The sequence below is a fragment of the Bicyclus anynana genome, chromosome 17, assembly GCF_947172395.1.
Source record: "Bicyclus anynana chromosome 17, ilBicAnyn1.1, whole genome shotgun sequence".
In the NCBI taxonomy this organism is placed as follows: domain Eukaryota; kingdom Metazoa; phylum Arthropoda; class Insecta; order Lepidoptera; family Nymphalidae; genus Bicyclus; species Bicyclus anynana.
The window spans coordinates 15,783,649-15,803,104 of record NC_069099.1 but is presented as its reverse complement, the minus strand read 5'-3'; the positions used below and the strand labels follow the sequence as shown (position 1 = coordinate 15,803,104).

Genomic DNA, 19,456 nt, shown 5'->3' with positions numbered 1-19,456 from the left:
GAAAAATCCCATTACTTTATATCAAAAGTTTATTTACAAAAATACTTAACATAACTTATTGTGTAATTAAACATAACTTAATAATTACAAACGTCAAACGTACTTAAATAACGTCATCAAAATTAAAACACATTTTAGAATATAGTAATCGCTTAAGTTTTGTATTAATTTGTAAGGCAGCGTTTTGCACGCTATAGGGTATCTATCATTTATCTTTGTATATCTATAGTCAGATGCAATCTAAGATGTTTCCGAACATCATACGTCAAACTGCGCAGTACAATATTTTAGGTATCAACGGTTACGTAGCGGCGCGGCGGCAGGGCATTAATCAGCGCTCGTTTCCCAGCCATCCGAAGCGGCCTTACGCGTCTCGATTTTTGTTTGACCTGCGCGGTCACTTTATTTTGGAGACATCATGAAGTTAGCATCCGACTATACCTGTTTGCATATACCTATCAACTCAGTTTCGCGTTTTCTGTTATATATAACAAATCCAATTTTATTCATTGAATTTTACACCGTAAATTCTTCAGCGTAAGGTTCACTTCTTTATGACCAGCATCAACTCTTCTAACTGTGTACCCATGTATAACATTTTTATCTCTTTGCCGATCTATCCTACTTCCTACTAATATTATAAACGCGAAAGTTTGTATGGTTGTTTGTTACTCTTTAACGCCGCTACTACTGAAGCGATTTGGCTGAAATTTGGAATGGAAATAGATTTTACTCTGGACTGACACATAGGCTTTTTTATCCCGAAAAAATCCATGGTTTCCCGAGATTTGCGAAAACTGATGATTTTGATAATATGAATGTTTGTTACTCTTTCACGCCACGACTACTGAACTGAATTAGTTGAAATTTGGTATTAAGATATATTATAGCCTGGATTAACACATAGGCTGCTTTTTATCCCGGAAAAATCCATGGTTCCCGTGGGATTTCTGAAAAACTAAATTCCACACGGACGAAGTCGCGGGCGTCCGCTAGTATATTGATATTGTGACTCCGCAACTCAGTTTGATAATACATTTGAATTACTTTTCCACAATCCACAATATCCCAAACATCCAATTTTCCACCGTAAAGTCTCCAGCATAAGGTTCACTTCAATTTGTATTTACTCATCAACTCACAACATCATTCACCGAAGTTTCCACCTTAAGTAGTTATGCATAAGGTTCAAATCAATTAGTATTTATTCACCAACTCCTAACATAATTCACCGAAGTTTCCACCTTAAATAGTTATAAATAAGGTTCACTTTAATTTGTATTTATTTATCAACTCCCAACATCATTCACGGAAGTTTCCACCTTAAACAGTTATACATAAGGTTCACTTTAATTTGTATTTACTCATCAACTCCCAACATCATTCACCGAAGTTTCCACCGTAAGCAGCTGTGCATAAGGTTCACTTCTGTATGACCTGCTGCTCGATCTTGTCCTGCTGCTCCTGCGACTGCAGCTGCGCCAGCGTGAGCAGCGACACGCCGAGCTGGTCCTCGCGCGTGAACGGCTGCGCCATCTGCCGGAGCCAGCGCTTGCTTATCTGGGGAGATTGATAAAGCATAACAATTTTATAACTAACTAAAAAAGATTATACCATTGACATATTTTGTGATAAGATGTATAAGTTTAAGTCCAAATTAATTAATACTATTAAAAAGAGTTCTGTTTATTAATCCGCCTTTCATGTGTCATTGGTTGTGTAACCCATGTTTTATCTAATTCTTAGTTTTGTTTGGCTATTTTACTTTTGCCTTTTCTCTTTCTCTGTTTTTAATTTGTGTAAATTTATGTAAATTAATTTTTAAATTTTACATTTTATGCATGGTGTGGCTACCTTTAAGTAAAGTTATATGTGTTTCAATACCCTAGTTATTTATTTATTATTTGGACTAATCTAAGACACAGATTAATCAATAATATAGAGATGGAGCATACGGAACACGACGGTGTCGTAGCCGCTTCAAATACAAAATTCAAAAAGTAATACATTCTCGAGTCAGTGCGACACGAACCGTCGCATCAGTAATTTTCAATACTATTCAAGAAAAATGGCGTCTTATGTTTTTAAATATTTTAAAAACTGTTCGCGAAAACTAAAAAAAATAAGATGGAGCATTTTTTATTGGTTATTATATTAATTTATGCAATTGTTATAGCAGTTAAATTTTATACAAATTAAGAAAAAAGTTTATATATGCGGTTATCAAGGAGACGCGTGACGTTTGTTTTTTTTAAGTGGGTGGGTGTGGCTTCAGTACGTAGATAATTAGAAAATTCTCAGTTATGCAGGTTTCCTCACGATGTTTAACCTTCACCGTTTGAGACAAGTGATATATTATCTTATAGTAATATCATAAAGTCGGTATTTAATTTCATTTAGTCACCTGCACCGCCTCCTCAGTGCTGAGGTTGCAGAGCGAGTCGCGCAGGTGCTCCTGTATCCAGCGCGGCAGCTTGCTGCGCTTGTCCGCGCGGCTGAAGCGCTTGTCCGCGAACACCATTATGCCGTAGTCGGTCTTGCCACTGCAGGAGTCACAAGCAAAGATCTTAGAAATAATAAAAATTGTTTGAAGATTAATGTTCTTCACAAGAAGAACTAAATGAAATAAATATAAAAAAAATTAATAAAAAAACAACCGACTTCAAAATCACATTAATGTATCCAAATAATATACAAAATAATATTGTATGTGCTACCTTCTGATCAATTTGAAGGTGGTGCCAATACAGTGACGTTTTAATTAAAGCTGTTCCCAAAAGAAGCACGAGAAAGGACTGTCCGAAAATACTCTTAAATCTTCATGACTATAATGGCTTAAGTAAATGCATCACTGTCTTATAGTATATACTCTTCAAACCACACAATTTAAGTGAAATTTGTGAAAAAGACCCATCTATGAGCCGCAGGCATAACTACATCGCAACAAGCTCTGGAAGTGTACAAGGGGATTGTTTCAAAGTTCTTTAGGAACGCCATCTAGTGGTGTTTTAAAACAACAAACACAGTTTCAATATGCCTGTAGATGGCAGCACGCATCGCCCGATTACACGTTACGCATTTACCAAGTGATCAAGTCAAGCAATGCGTAAAGAAGTTTTTCATCAAAAAATAGAAATATTAAAAGTAAAAGATAATACTCAAATAAATAGAGTAATATTTACCGTAGCGCGCGGCCCACACACTGCGCCGCGTGCCGCATCGCGTCGAACGTCAGGAAATCATTTTCGCGGATCTGAAAGTATATACTTTTTTTATTCAATGAAAAATTAGCTCTTGATTGGGATTTCACTTGTTATAACTTGGTACAAGTTATATAATGAAGCAGTCTAACATGGTGGCGTGCTTACTTGTATGAGGTTCACGTTTATTCTACCCACACCCAAACGGTTTCCACGCGGAATCGTACCGGTACGCTAATCAAGTTAAACAGCACAGTTTTGACGGCCTCCGTGGCGCAGTGGTATGCGCGGTGGATTTACAAAACGGAGGTCTTGGGTTCGATCCCCAGTTGGGCAGATTGAGATTTTAGCAAGTTAGCCCGCATCTATCTTAGACTGCATCATCACTTACCATCAGGTGAGATTGTAGTCAAGGGCTGATTTGTCAAGAATAAAAAAAAACAGCAGCTTCTATCCAAACACGTTTCACCAGGCGGTCGAAGAGGGGGTCGAACACGTAGGGGATGCCGAACATGAGCACGGCGCGCCCCAGGCGGTGGTCGCGGTGCCAGCACCTGGAACTGGTCGCGCAGGTAGTCGAGGCGCGCCTTGAGGATGCGGCTCTGCGTGAACACGTAGGGGATGCCGAACATGAGCACGGCGCGCCCCAGGCGGTGGTCGCGGTGCCAGCACCTGGAACTGGTCGCGCAGGTAGTCGAGGCGCGCCTTGAGGATGCGGCTCTGCGTGAACACGTAGGGGATGCCGAACATGAGCACGGCGCGCCCCAGGCGGTGGTCGCGGTGCCAGCACCTGGAACTGGTCGCGCAGGTAGTCGAGGCGCGCCTTGAGGATGCGGCTCTGCGTGAACACGTAGGGGATGCCGAACATGAGCACGGCGCGCCCCAGGCGGTGGTCGCGGTGCCAGCACCTGGAACTGGTCGCGCAGGTAGTCGAGGCGCGCCTTGAGGATGCGGCTCTGCGTGAACACGTAGGGGATGCCGAACATGAGCACGGCGCGCCCCAGGTGGTGGTCGAAGTCCACGCCCTCCGACACCTTGCCGCGCGCCACCGACAGCAGCACGGCGCCGCGCCCGCTCTCGCACGCCTGCACACCACGGACCACTTTATTAAATTTATTAAATTAGGCACCAAAAAAAAAAAAAATTTGGGCTTGCCTTGAAGGTGCCGAATGCATCTGTTAAAGGTCACAGTATTTCTGGGAAGTAAATACTCACCTTGATATAGTTGATGAGCGCGAAGCTGGTCTCCGCCGAGTCCTGCGTCTCTATGAACAGCAGCTTGTGCCTCTGCAGAGACGCCACCACTCCTGCACACAAAGCATATACGTGACTGATGGAATCGAGTCTCTATGACTCAATGACCATCACTCATTTAAATGAAACTAAAAAACAGTCATACTAGATAACTTTGAAAAAATATTGTTAAGAAAATGATATAAAATTAGTTCCCTAAATCATGATAATTTTCAAAAATGCATTTGCATTCTGAGATAAAATAACAATGCCTTCGAATAAGAGATGTTTTTATATTGTCGTACAGGTCACGTATTGCATCTAAAATAACTGAACATGTGAGGTAAAACATAACACGACAACTATATTTTTTGATCATGTTGGGTCTAAAAGCGCACAACAGGAATTTCCAAAAATGTCAACGGCTAGTCAACGTCCATCTTCAACCATTAATTTGTCATGCTTTACTTTTCTACCCTTTCCGCTTTTAGGTATTTATATAAAAACGTTACCTTGGTCATACCAGGCGCCGACCACGCTCTCGAGGTAGAGGTAGGAGGTGAAGAAACACACCACTCCGTCCGGCACGCACGCCGATATCTGACAAACGTACGTTACTAAGTACAGCTCAGAAGCAACGGTGTGAAGTAGGGATGTGACAAAGGTATTTTATCAAAACCAAAGGCGAAGTCGGAGTCATTTTATTTTTTATAGATATTGCCAAGCAATGGGATGATGACTAGGTATGAATATATAGATTTTTATAATACATTCGGGTAAATAAGGTCAATGTAAACTAATTTATACATAAAAAGCAAAGATTGTCTGGATATTTGCAAAATAAATGAGATTATAAAATTTCAAAATCTATTAAAAATCTTTTATCGTAATTAGATGAAAATTCATACAGTTTTAGCTTCCTTACATTCAATGTGACATGTTTTAATATGTGAACTATAAACATAAACGCACAAATAACAAAGATTTTAGTAATTTTGTTTGAACGCACATACAAATCTAGCGATCATTACATTACCTACGACGTCATTTGTTCGTGCCATTTTGTATGGGGCGTTTTTCAGGGATCTGCGGAAGTGCCGCAAATCTGACCCTTTAAATCCCTGTAGCTCCAAAAGTAATGATCGCAGATACCCTGTTCCTTTTACAAAATTGGTTTACTATTAGCATATTCTTAATTTATATACAATTTAAAAAACTGTCATCATCCCTATTGTGGACCTAACAATACAGTCCTCCGTACCACTACATTTAACCTAATATTCTCACTGAAATCAGATCTACACAGGTAAAACCCTAGGGTGAAAATACAGTTGTTTATTAGTATGTACATACCTCGACTAACAACTGTCCATAGTTTCTTATGACTGCAACATCCTCCCTGGTCTCGTATTTGGACGATATCGTCACCTGGTCGCTGCCTTTGGATACTATCTGAAACAGGGACGCTCTCAGACTTGCTTCTGTTAAGTGTTAAGAAAACATATTTATTATACTAATATTATAAAGCTGAGGAGTTGTTTATTTCGTTGGTTGAATGCGCTGATCTCTAAACCTACGAACTAAATACTTCTTCTATTGACGTTCTGGGCAAGTAGCCATGTGGCACGTCGATACTCTTTCTACAAACGCTAACGCTTCGATAATAATTAAATAATATATGGGAATGACGTTCGCTATCGATAGGTCACGTGATCAAGTTGTCGATCATATCTGTCATTCCCATACATTTTGTTAGTTTTCGAAGCGTTTGTAGAAAGAAAATCGGCGTGCGACATTGCTAAGGCCCCTAATCAGGGTCATAGTTTTTGGAGTCACCTTGAAACCTTTACTCACCATGGGCAGGATGCAAGGCCGGGCCAATGTCATGGTGAACGAGCTCATTATCACGGGGTTGAAGTCCAAGATTTTAGGGTACATGTCCAAAGGTGATAGTGTTCCTAGAATTTGTGTGTTAAATTATATTTATATTTAAATGTCAAAAAAAATCTTAGTGTCTATAACACAAACAACGCTTACTTTGGGCAAGTAATGTGTGTTTTGTCTAAATATCCATCTATTTATTATATCTAGATTTTATTAACTTGGCACATAAAAATATTTACTAGTACTTGTTTAAGGCAACAAAGTAACAAACAAATAAAAATTGTGTTAAATATATAAATGTAACCATATTATTCAAATAGACAATAGCTACTGTAGGTACGTATTGAGAAATTAAGCTATTTTTGAACAAGAGACACAAAAAGTATATTCACCAGAAGTAATGATGACAGATTGGAACCTGCTGAACACGGGTCGCATGGCAATCGAGGAGTCCATACATCTGAAAGAATGTTCCTTTATTAGAATTATTCAATGCCAACAAATAAAGCCTCAATAGACGCCTACTCATTGGGATTTACGTATAAATCCGTCAAATAGTCTTATGTTACATAGGATGTATCGGTTTGCCTTCTTTAGATTTTCAGAGCGTAGGTATACGAGTGTTTGGGCCTATTAAAAGAAGCAAACCATGTTGGTTTGGTTTTCAAGGCAAAAAAAGGCTGAGAGGTACCCAGCAGGCGATGGAGTGCTCGGAGAACTTCAAATGCTTCGGATCCACCACCAAAAACATCGACTTAGCTTTAGCTCAAGGAGTCGCGAAACTGAATTGGTAATGAGATGGCATGAGGTTTGTGGAGCGGATGGACGTCGAGCTTAAAGTGCTGGAATGGCAACCTTACACCAGAAAGCCTAATAACACATGCACATACTCAAGATTTGACAAGGAAATTTAGATGTATCAGTAAAAGAATTTCAACTTTCTATACATAATTTAATCTTTGCAAAATGTCTTCGCTTTCACCAAAATAAGATAGCGCCTTAAATCTTCCACTACTCTTAATGCCTTAATGGGCGTTAGACAAAGTCGGAGTTGACTCCTGCATCTTTCTATGGGTCTATTGTTGTGAAAGTGAGCAGAGGTGGACTCACAAGAAGTGTGATGCGTATTGCCATCTACCAGTACAGTGGAACAGAGTTTGTTTCGATAAACTACCAGTAGATGGTGCTCTTAGAGAACTTTGAAACAATCCCTTTTTGTATACTGCGATGCAGTTGTGCCTGAGGCGCATAGATGGCGCTGTGTTTTTTTAAGTTGTGTTATCTACAATAAGTTCGTTTTCGAAAGGAAGAAAGGGAGAATTTAGTGGGAAAATCTAATGAATCACATGAAGCTCAAAGCACAAAGTAGAATGCATTTCAGTCAATATAGTTCTGTAAAGGCGCACAAGTGAAGTGAAAGTTGGGCAAGAGTGTTTTAAGCGAACAATTCTATTTTCTCGGTGGAATTTACCAGAAATTTTGGTTGCCTTCGCCTTACTAAACTGTGACATGACTTGAGTAGGACCGAATGACGGACAATGCTATACTTGAACATAAGGCAAATTATTATTTGACAAAATGTCACTACTTGAGGACTGGTTAAAATGCAAAAAATTACAAAAAATAAATCTACGTAATTCCACTTAAGCCTCAATATCTCGGTAAGAGCGGTCAGACTCATCCCCGCCCCGTTGGTCTATTGTCGTAGCCACTCCTAACACAGTCTTTCCCGACTAGTTTGAGGGGAATGGGAATATTGGTCATATTAAAAAAAAAAGATACGGCAAATATTCTTTAAAAAAAAAAGTAAGAAAGGATAACTGACGAGAAGTGCAGTATAGGGTTGGAGACGGTGGGCGTGCGGTCGTCGTAGGGCTCCACGATGACGACGAAGCCCTTGGTGTAGGTGGCCACGAGCGTGGCCAGGTGCGCCACCAGCGTGAGCGCGCCGAAGTTGGACGGGTCGGGGATCTGCAGCGTGCGCAGCAGCGACGACAGCCGCGTGGCGCAGAAGCGCAGCGGCTTGCGCTCGATGCACACGCGCGCTGCCACGTCTTTGAGAAAACCTGCGCAGAGACAGGGGTGTGGTGAGCCAAGGAGTTCGCTTTAGACCTTGTCCAGACGGGACGAATTCGTCGCGAAATGTATCGTGCGAATTCATACGCGCGTTGTCGAAGTACTAGACATCAATACATCGCGTCCACAAGCATCGCGTGAATTCAAAATACGCGCGTAAATCGCAAGTACGCCAGACTCTCGACTCGCGCGTGATCCCCGTATTGCGCGCGAGTCGAGACACTAGGGACGCCTTGTTGCGTCCAGTTAACGCGCGAACTCTAGAGCGAGTGCACGTTTAACCACATGTTTCGTACTGAATTCCTCCCCAAATGCTCGCGCGTTGGTACGCGCCTTCTGGACGCAACGGTCGCGCGAGAGAATCGCGGCGAATTCGCCCTTTCTGAACTGAGCCATACATAATACATCGAATTTACAACACGATTCTGCCTGGCTGCGCATCAAACGTGCGCGCAGAGGAGGATCGGGCCGGCCATTACCAATTCAGATCTTCACACAAGCGGTTCGAACAACAGCCAGAATTATCATTTCATCGCCTCCATTTCGTGATACGTTTATTATGTACTATTAATTATTGGAATACATTATGTTATAACCTACGGGCGTCTTATTTCCAAGTAATTAAAGCAAGCATTGAGACTAGCGCCAAAGATAAATAGAAACTTTTGCCACATATCACAATATATTTAACGGGGAAATGACTAAATTCTACTTCTAATTATAGGAGGTATACTAAATCACACGAACTAAAAGTCGGGATATTGTGGTATGTCTCGACTAGGTTCTACGATATATGTCAGGGATGGCAAAATATACAAAGTAACACTATCACCGAATCGATCGCTTAACTTATTACTACCGTTCTACCCTCTAACTACAATATTGATCAAGTATAGCGCTGATACTATCAGCTGTAAACCAGGATTAACTATCATATGGCAGGTAGTTAAGCACGAGCGGAATTACGGACTGGCAACCGCTAGTAGCAGGGTTAAAGGATCCTTTTACAACATGTAAACGCTCCCCTTCCCCGCTCGTGTTGGCTTGACTAACTTGACGCCTTAATATAAATACTTAAAGTCCAGCTAAATGTCTCACGACAGATTGCAGGAATTATGAGAGACTAAAAAAAAGAGCTTTCCATTTTATCAGAAGTAAGCGATTACTCACCAAAGTTGGGAAGAAGTATTTAAAAACAATTGATTGATAAAGTATCCATGAATCACTATTAAAAGAACACAGAAAAGTGTTACCTGCGGGAGATTCTTGCACCACGTGCTGTATTCGTAATCTGGTCTTCAAGTATTCGATGAAACGCTTCAGGAAGCCCAGGAAGTGTTCCGCGTTACGGATGTTGCCAGGAACAACCTCTGAAACAATTACAAAAATAGTTAAACACGTTCGCTGCGGTACGAGGTCAACTGACCTCGTATATCTAGCGTATTCAAGAGTAACGAGGTCATTGCACCTCATACCTATAGGTATATAGTCTATTTAAATTTTTCATACACCAAATCATTGGTAGAAAATATCAGGGTCTTAATTATATCATAAGCAGGGCCGGACCGTCCATACGGCGAACGGAGCGGTCGCTCCAGGCGCCATATCCTAGGGGGCGCCGAAATGGTAAAGACAAGATCGAAAAGAAATTTATTTCTTTTCGATCGTCTATATTTAAAGCAAAGAGATGAACGCGACGTGCGCGAATTTACTTCTAATAGAGGCGTCTTTCTTTACCTATGGTGCAGGGAGTGCGTTGATTTTAACCTGGGTATATACAGGTAATAGAGGGCGCTAGGGTGATGATTGCACCAGGGCGCTACGTGAGCTAGAAAGTCTTTACCTATAGTACAGGGGGTGTGTTACACCCGGGTGTCGCGATCTCAGGGGCGCCCAAGCGCCACTCGCCGCGCGGGTTCTATAGGTACTAGGGGGTGCTAGGGTGACGATTGTACCCGGGCGCTACGTGAGCTAGAGTCTTTACCTATAGTGCATGGGGTGCGTTACACCCGGGTGCCGCGATCTCAGGGGTGCCCAAGCGCCACTCGCCGCGCGGGTTCTATAGGTACTAGGGGGCGCTAGGGTGATGATTGTACTCGGGCACTACGTGATCGAGAGACGGTATTGTGCCTGATTTTCAATTGGTCTGAGTATTGTCAAAATCTTCGCGTTCCATAAGTTCGTAGCCTAAGTAAACCAAATACAAAGATATAATTTTTTAGTTAATTTATTTTTCAACTTTATTTAGAGCTCAATACACTTTTGTTGGCCTGGAAACATTTCTATACCAGCTATTTTTTTTCTTTAAACTCTTAGAAAATGCATAGACCTCTTTTATAAAAATTTTGAACTCGTTAAGTGTTTATTCTAGCTTCGTAAATAGATAAAAGTCTGATGGAAACGAGACTAGATCATATGAATATGGGGGTAAGGTAAGAATTCTAAATTATACTGATGAATTTCTGCTATGCTTTTGACAAACGTGTGAACTCACAAATTATCCTGATGAAACAAAACTTTTCTTCTCAATGACCATGGCCATTTTTCTTTAATTTGTCCTCTAAAATATCGCAGCAAATTTCACTATTAAGCAGAGTTCATATTTACGTCTTTTTTAGTCTCAAAAAACTGAGGCCATTACTTTTCCAACACGCAAAACCGCTTCTGCCTTTTTGGAACATTGGATCCTGGTCGTGTCCACTTTTTAGACTGTACTTTTTTTTCTGAAGTAAAGTAATATACTCAGGTTTTAACCATGGTCACAAAACATACAAAAAAGTATCTGCCTCAAACAACTCCAAGCAGTTGCGAAAATTCGTCAGTCGATCGCGTATTTGTTCAACTCAAAGAAGCCACGGCGATTATGTGATGTTTGCCTTCTGTTGACATGCCAATAGTGTCAGCTATCTTCATAAAAGTCAATCTTCGATAAGACATGACCATGTCAGAATTTTTTTGAATTTTTTCGTCAGAGGTCGACGTTGACGGTCTATCGCTATAACCCTGGTCATTTTCGACGCTGTTACGACCACGTTGGAATTTCGTCACTCACTTTTTCACGATATATACGAAGGCCCTAATTTACCTTCAGTTTTTAACATGACTTCATTAATGTTTTTTTTTTGCTAAACCTTTCTTCTTCGAATTCTTCATTGCAGTGATTAAGTTAAGATTAAGATACTCGATTTTTTTCAAGTTAAAAAATACGAGTAGTCACGATTTGTTTGACGGGATCGCGTAGGGAACGTAACGAATACAAATGAATGCACGATATTTTATTCTATTAATATAGCTATATATTGAATAATGTAGCTTTAACATTAGGGTAATTTAAAAATTAAAAATAAAAAAGAACAACCAACCTCAAAATCATAAAAAAGTTTCTATTAAATTAAAAGCGAAACATAACATCGTATGTGCTACCTTCTGATCGAAGGCGGTACCAAGTTAGTGCTGTGTTAATTAAAGCCGTATCTGAAAGAAGTGTCTGAAAATCCAGTTAAAATCTTTATGATTTAAACAACTTGAATCGAATAGAAATCGAACGGTCGAATTGAGAAACCTCCTTTTTTTGAAGTCGGTTAAAAATTTATGACATTGCGATACCCGTTAGGCTACGAACTTTTCAAACGTCCCTAGTATATAACGTTAGGAACAAACAGGAAAGGCGCCATAATTGGATCTCGCTCCATTCTAAAATTTACCTCGGTCCGGCGCTGATCATAAGCTATCTTTGTAAACCTGCTTTCTAATGAATAAATAAATTATTATTATAATTATATTACCGCACCACATAAAGTTTTACTACGAGGTCAAAAAACCTCGTACCGCACCAGAGGAAAGAATAGAAAAATCGAACGTGACAGCGAACGTGTTAAAACGTAACAATTTTGACTATACCTATCAGAGACTAATTTAAAACTGAACATCCCGTCAGTAACCATGAATTTTAAATGGTATATTATAAGAACTGTGAATTTTAATAATTATTTTTAGTGATTTTGAGTTATTATAAAATAAACGCCTCAATAGCTCAACGGTAAGAGCGGTTGGACTCATCACCGAGAGGTGGTGGTTCGATCCCCGCCCCGTTGGTCTATTGTCGTACCCACTCCTAGCACAGTCTTTCCCGACTAGTTGGAGGGGAATGGGAATATTGGGCATATTATAACAGATATAGCAAATATTCTTTAAAAAAGATTATATATTAACTTCTTCATAAAACCCTTCCCGCAGTCCCTCAACCATCTGCTCGTGCTCATGTGTGAGCCGCTCCGCGTCGTCTCGCCTCACCCTGCAACACAATCTTACCGTTCAGCACTTCGTCAGGCAGCACAGGGTTGGCCAGTATCATGTCGGTGTCGCGCGCCGCGGCCGCTTCCCGCAGTCCCTCAACCATCTGCTCGTACTCATGTGTGAGCCGCTCCGCGTCGTCTTGCTTCAACCTGCAAATCAATTATTTATTAAACCGTTTTATTTACTTTTCTTTTTGGGGTCAAATTAAGGCAACACTTTGAAGTATCAAATGCCCACATCCGGGTTCACTTTGAGAACCTATGATATAGCTACAAATATTCTGTGGATAGTCTAAGCGGCGTCAATAGTCAATATTCATTTATTTCAATTAGACTTAGTTTACAAACACTTTCGAAATTTCAGGTATTAATATTATAAAATAATGGTGATGAAAATTAGTCGAAAACTTAAAATTAAATTTACGATGTGTTTGTTAGTCTATGTAAAAAATACACATGTGTGTATTGCGTTTTGAATTTATATTAGTGTGTTTGTGTCAATAAATATTTTCGATGAATGAGTTTATTGGCAAAAAAATTACACAATTTTATTGGGTACAAGTCCATGTGCAATTAGTCTAAGTGTTTTTTTTTATTGTTTACAAGTTAGCCCTTGACTACAATCTCACCTGATGGTAAGATGATGTAGTCATAGATGGAAGCGGGCTAACTTGTAAGGAGGAGGATGAAAATCCACACCCCTTTCGGTTTCTACACGGCATCGTACCGGAACGCTAAATCGCTTGGCGGTACGTCTTTGTCGGTAGGGTGTTAACTAGCCACGGCCGAAGCCTCCCACCAGCCAGACCTGGACCAATTAAGAAAATCTCAATCTGCCTAGCCGGGGATCGAACCCAGGACCTCCGTTTTGTAAATCCACCGCGCATACCACTGCGCCACGGACGCCGTGTAAAAACAATACTGACTGTGCGACAGCTTTCTCCAAGGTCTGCAGCGCCTGCGTGCTCTTGTCTATGGTGCGGCGCGTGAGCTTGACGCTGAGCGAGTCTATGCACACGTTGTCTATGTTGTGCGCCTCGTCGAACACCACCACCGCCTCCTTGTGCAGCTCCTTGGAGACCACCTCCGCGATCTTCGGGTCCAGCAGGTAGTGGTACGAGTACACCACGATCTCGGCGTGGATTATCTGCAATACGTAATATAACAGGCCTTATTATAACGACGTTATACGTATTACGCTTGTTATGGAAGAGCGGAGTCTTCTGTCACAGGAGTGCACAACTCTTAAAAGAAAACTCTAGCCTTTCATTATTTGTTACTGATTGATGTTAACGAAATAAACTATTTTTATTTATTTATTTGTTTTCTAAAGAATGAAATGTCTAAATTTCATAAAGTTTGTATTTTTTCAAAAACAAAATCAACAAATATTATAAATGAAAATGTCAGTTTGTTTGGCTATTATGCTTAAACCATTTAACCAATTTTAAAAATCATTTTACTAATGGAAAGCTACATTATCTGTGAGTAACACAATCTAATTTTTTTTTTCCCATATTCCCAAGGGTAACACAAAGTAACTCACCGCAAATCTGGACAAGAAGTAGGGACACCAGTTCCTGTCCGCGCCGTACTGTTTGAGGTCATCCATGGTGTACACGCCGTACGGTAGCATGGACTCCTTGCCTTCACGGTTGAAGCCCTCGTAGAACTGACCTGACAATGGTAAAACAATATCTAATAATCATCTTTCATCATTCATTAACAACCCGTATTCGGCTTACTATTCCTATGGTTCCGAGACTTGGTCGCTAACTATGGGCTTCATCAGAGTCACACAGCGGGCGATGGAACGAGCTATGTTAGGAGTATCTCTGCGTGATCGGATCAGAAATGAGGAGATCCGCAGAAGAACCAAAGTCACCGACATAGCTCAACGAGTTGCGAAGCTGAAGTGGCAATGGGCGGGGTACATAGTTCGAAGAGCCGATGGACGTTGGGGTCCCAAAGTGCTGGGATGGCGACCCCGCGCTAGTAAGCGCAGTGTTGGCCGACCCCCCACCAGTTGGACTGACGACATCAAGCGAGTGTATCGTGATGTTTGGAAGTCCTTACAAAAGGCCTATGTCCTACAGAATTAAGAAAATTCTCTGGTATACAGGTTTCTTGGCGATGATTTTCTTCACTATTTCAGACACGTGATATTTAATGTTACTTAATAGGCTCCACACTGGATTCGAACTTGAAAATGGTCATATCCACTGAGCTACCACGGCTCACATTTGTCGTCATTATTATCAGCCTATTATAATGGCTTACTTCCTGGCCAGGCTTTCCTTGTAATACGAGGGGAAATGGATAATGGAATGTTTACTACTATTCAATTATTATACTAGCGAACGCGCTTCTTTATCCACCTGGAAAACCTTAAAAAACTTTGCATAATTTTAGTACATGTTTGATAACCATAAAAAGACAGTCATATCCTGTTGCACACTTTATTTTAGAATGTTTAAAGGGCAACCATTTTGTCATACACTATTTGTGTGTAAATCTTTAACCGTTTACCCAGCACTCTCAAAAGGAATATTATTGCCACATTTTTTATAGATAGTTCTATCACAATATTATATAGCCTATAGCTTTCCATGATAGATAGACTATTCAACATAAAAAGTAAACGACTCGACTACAAGTTTTTACATATTACACAATTTTAAGGAGATCCGCAGAAGAACAAAAAAGTCACCGACATAGCTCTATGATGTAGCAATGGGCTCACAAAACAGAAGTCGACCCCCCACCAGGTGGACTGACGACATCAAGCGAGTTGCAAGGATTCACAGGATGGCTCAGGACCGTGATGTTTAGAAGTCCCTAAAGTCCAAAAGGCCTATGTCCTGCAGGGGACGTCTATCGGTTGATATGATATGAGACAAGTTTAGCAGGGGGTACATACAGACAGGCTGTGAGTTGTCCCGGTCGTGTCGCTCCCGGATGTAGCTGGCCGTCAGAGAGTGACACTTGCCATCCACCAGCTTACCCTCGCGCTCTCGGGATACCTGACAATATAATATTCAACTATATATCTAAACCTCAGACCAATTATTGTATTGGACCTAGACGTTACTTTTTTTGTCAAAGTATATGATCAACGATCTAATGCGATTACAAAAACTGTCTCTATAGCATCGATACTAAATAGTTGTGATTGTGTTCGTTGATTAAAGAGCTCCTTAAAAATGTTTTTGTGAAGTTGAAGGAGGTGTAAAAAACGGGCAAAAACTTCTAGTTTAGTATAAGATATATACCAAATCGAAGCTCGTTTTCTTCAGAAAATGACAGACAATTTTGCTTGTGACTATGAGTGTGATACAGGTCCTTCTATAATTGGTCTGAGATCTAAACCAATGGTATAAAAAAGCAAAGTTTGTTAATAGTAATATTGTTATTAGTATAGGTTAGAAGCAGCTTTCGCTGATGCGCCCACATTGTTGAGCTTCTTATTGCATCATATTATATCTATCCAGCCGGTTCTTAAATGCATTTATTTCTATTTTCCAACCAATTTTAATAATTTTTTGAATTCATTGGAATACTGGGATAAAATATAGCTTACGACACTCACAGATAATGTGACTTTATATAGGTAATATTTTTAATCGGTTCAGTAGACACAGAGATTACCCCTCACAAACCTTACCTCTTTATAATAAATAGTATAGATAGTACATTAATAGTACTAGTGCAGGAATTATTACAGTATCACTAGTACACTAATACTACTATGTTATGTCCAACATGGGATGGAAAGGAGCATATTGAACGCACAGAACGGTTTTTCTCGAAAGCAATATAAAACTGAATATCCTGTATCCATTGAATTTATTTGCTTGCAAAATTCTTATGAAGTTGCTGTGAAAGCTGAAGTGGCACTGGACGGGACATGTGGTCAGATCCTGAAAAGAGAAATGGTCCAAAGAGGTCATACAATGGTACCAAGCAGAGTAGAATAGTCTCTATGTCAAAGGACAACCTGACTGCTCTGGTGTCATATAAAGTAAGTAAATATTAAGTATAATATATGTTTTAGTTGTTTTAGCAGTCTTTTTTTTTTACAAGTTAGCCCTTACTACAATCTCACCTGATGGTAAGTAATGATGCAGTCTAAGATGGACACAGACTAACTTGTTAGGAAGAGGATAAAAATCCACACCTGTTTTGGTTTCTACATGACCTCGTACCGTAACGCTAAATCGCTTAGCGATATGTCTTTGTTGGTAGGATGGTAACTAGCCACGACCGAAGCCTACCACCAGCCCAAAAAAAGTCAAAGATTAAAGGCTGTTTTTTTATAATAATCTTATGGCCAATTATTACTAACATGCTATCACTAAACAAACTTGAACAGTGACAATGCAGTACCTCTGGATGTATACATAGATTTTTCCTTGAGCTCAGAACAACTCCAGTGAGACTAGGCTTCTCGCCATGACTCTTCTCATAGTATTTGATCAGATTTTTTAATTCCTCCAACACTTTCTCTATCTCAGGCACAGTGCGTGAACAGTAAATCAATTTTCTGTAACAAAATTAGAACAATAACTAGCAGATGATCGCAACTTTGTCAACGTGAAATTTACAAATCTCTCAGGAACCATAGATTTTTAAAGGGATAAAAAGTATTCTATAAGATAATTTAAGGTATAGGTCTTCATTTCCAATTTTAACTAAGTCAGTTCAGTAATTTTGGTGTGAAAGAGTAATAAACATTCATACAAACCTTCTGCAGTAATTAAACTGTATATTTTGGAGATTTTTTAAGTTAAAAATGGCTTTTACAGGGTAGAAAAGTAGCCTGTTTGTTAGTCCAGAGTAAAACTATTTCCATTCAACATTTCAGCCAAATTGCTTCAGTAGCTGCAGCGTAAAGGAGAAACCAACATACATACACACTCACACACCTAAACTTTCACCTTTATAATATTAGTGTGCTTTAATAATTATTTTTTTAAATAAGTATATAATAAGATATGAAAGCCATAATACCTGACATGGTGTGGGTTCTGTATCATATAGGCCACAATGAGTGACAGCAGTGATATGGTCTTGCCGGTTCCCGAAGGCATCTCCAGCAGGCCATGTCCCTAGAATAATGAAGTTTTTTCTTTCATTAAAAAAACCATGTCATGACAGTTAAAATATTAAATACAGATTTATTGGTTTGGGTATTCATTGATTCTTAACACTAAATAAGATGATAAAGGGTCAAGTACAAAAGATCCGAAACAGTGGACGGACTCAGTGGTGCAGTGGTATTACAAGACTGAGGTCCTGGGTTTGATCCCTAACTGGATCGATTGACGTTTTCTTAATTGGTCCAGGTCTGGCTGGTGGGAGGGTTCAGCCGTGGCTAGTTACCACCAAACAATTTAGCATACCGGTACAATGTTGTGTAGAAACCGAAAGGGGTGTGGATGTCCATCCTCCTGATTACAAGTTAGCCCACTTCCATCTTAGATTGCATCATCACTTAACATCAGGTGAGATTAGAGTCAAGGGCTAATGTAAAGAATAAAAAAAAGTTGAAGTGCAAATGCCTACAATTTCACCGGCTTTTTTTAATGTAAATACTCATCCTAAACAGATTTCTAGGACTAATAATCCACAATCTAAATTGCAGACAGACAGACATACATGGCAAAACTATAAGGATTAATTGTTGATTATGGAACCAACACTGAGGAAACAAGTTATTTCTTCTGTAATCCAAAGAGTCACTAATAAGAAAGACTTTTTCTTCATAAGAATCATTGTACAGATATTATAAAAACCTATCATGGCAAAAAATACTACATTTAATACATAAAATTAAGAATGTCCAATCTATCCTAATATTCTATAGAAGTAAAGTTAGTGGTATTGTACTGAATCTATTTGGAAAATCTTTTACAATTAAAACCAAATTATTTATAAGTGTCATAGGCTATATTTTATCCCCTTAATCTCACTAAAACGGAAACGCCGAGCGTCGGCTTATAAGTTTTAATAGTATGAACAGGGCCGGACCGTCCATACGGCGAAAGGAGCGGTCGCTCCAGGCGCCAAATCCTAGGGGGCGCCGAAATGGTAAAGACAAGATCGAAAAGAAATTTATGTGATGTATTTACGTGCGCGAAAGGCGCCATAATTGGATCTCGCTCCATTCTAAAATTTACCTCGGTCCGGCGCTGAGTATGAACCGGTAAACACTAACCTTAGCGTCGAGAGCACGTTTCAACTCCAGCATATAAGCATACTGCTCCGGGTAAATGTAATCGTAGGGGAAGTAAACCAACAAACCGTCTACCGTTAACCTAAAACACATAGGATTAATTAAAAAGACAATAAATAATAATAACAGACTGGATTCCACCACTCACGAATGTATATTTACTTCATGTCTTTTATTTAATAAAAAATATCTGCTACAATCTCACAATTGTAACTTTTAAAATCTTTAAACGAATAGACAAATTGTTTGCTTGTAAAATGTAAATCAAATGTATTTTTTAAGAAATCAACTCAAGAAGTTAAGAAAAAATTGTTTTGGCCCGGGGGGCCGGGGGGGCACATTTGGCTTTGCTCTTGACAGTTGACATTGACAGTTGACAATTGACAGTGGCAGGTGTCCGTCACCCACTACTGCCACTGTCAAATATAGACAGTGACATTACTTAATCGTCCAATAAAACGTTTAGAAGCTAGGTGGTTACAGTTTTAATATCGTTCGTATTTTTATTTTGTATTTTCAAAGATAATTTTTAT

The 19,456-nt window shown here is 39.7% G+C and overlaps 1 protein-coding gene across 1 annotated transcript; it reads right to left on the bottom strand.

Annotated features, from left to right (window-relative positions):
- Positions 1 to 1,304: 1,304 nt before the first annotated feature.
- Positions 1,305 to 19,241, bottom strand: LOC112050151 (general transcription and DNA repair factor IIH helicase subunit XPD). The gene is made up of 19 exons (XM_052886451.1): positions 19,086 to 19,241; positions 18,906 to 19,005; positions 17,699 to 17,796; positions 17,075 to 17,231; positions 15,609 to 15,711; positions 14,235 to 14,365; positions 13,615 to 13,835; positions 12,705 to 12,838; positions 9,647 to 9,763; positions 8,143 to 8,383; positions 6,710 to 6,777; positions 6,288 to 6,391; positions 5,787 to 5,885; positions 4,946 to 5,033; positions 4,416 to 4,507; positions 3,755 to 4,285; positions 3,183 to 3,253; positions 2,405 to 2,543; positions 1,305 to 1,560 (listed from the first exon to the last, which is right to left on the bottom strand). Exons 1-19 carry the CDS (start codon positions 19,088 to 19,090, stop codon positions 1,423 to 1,425), a joined length of 2,637 nt encoding a protein of 878 aa, XP_052742411.1. The 5' UTR covers positions 19,091 to 19,241; the 3' UTR covers positions 1,305 to 1,422.
- Between the last annotated feature and the right edge of the window lie 215 nt (positions 19,242 to 19,456).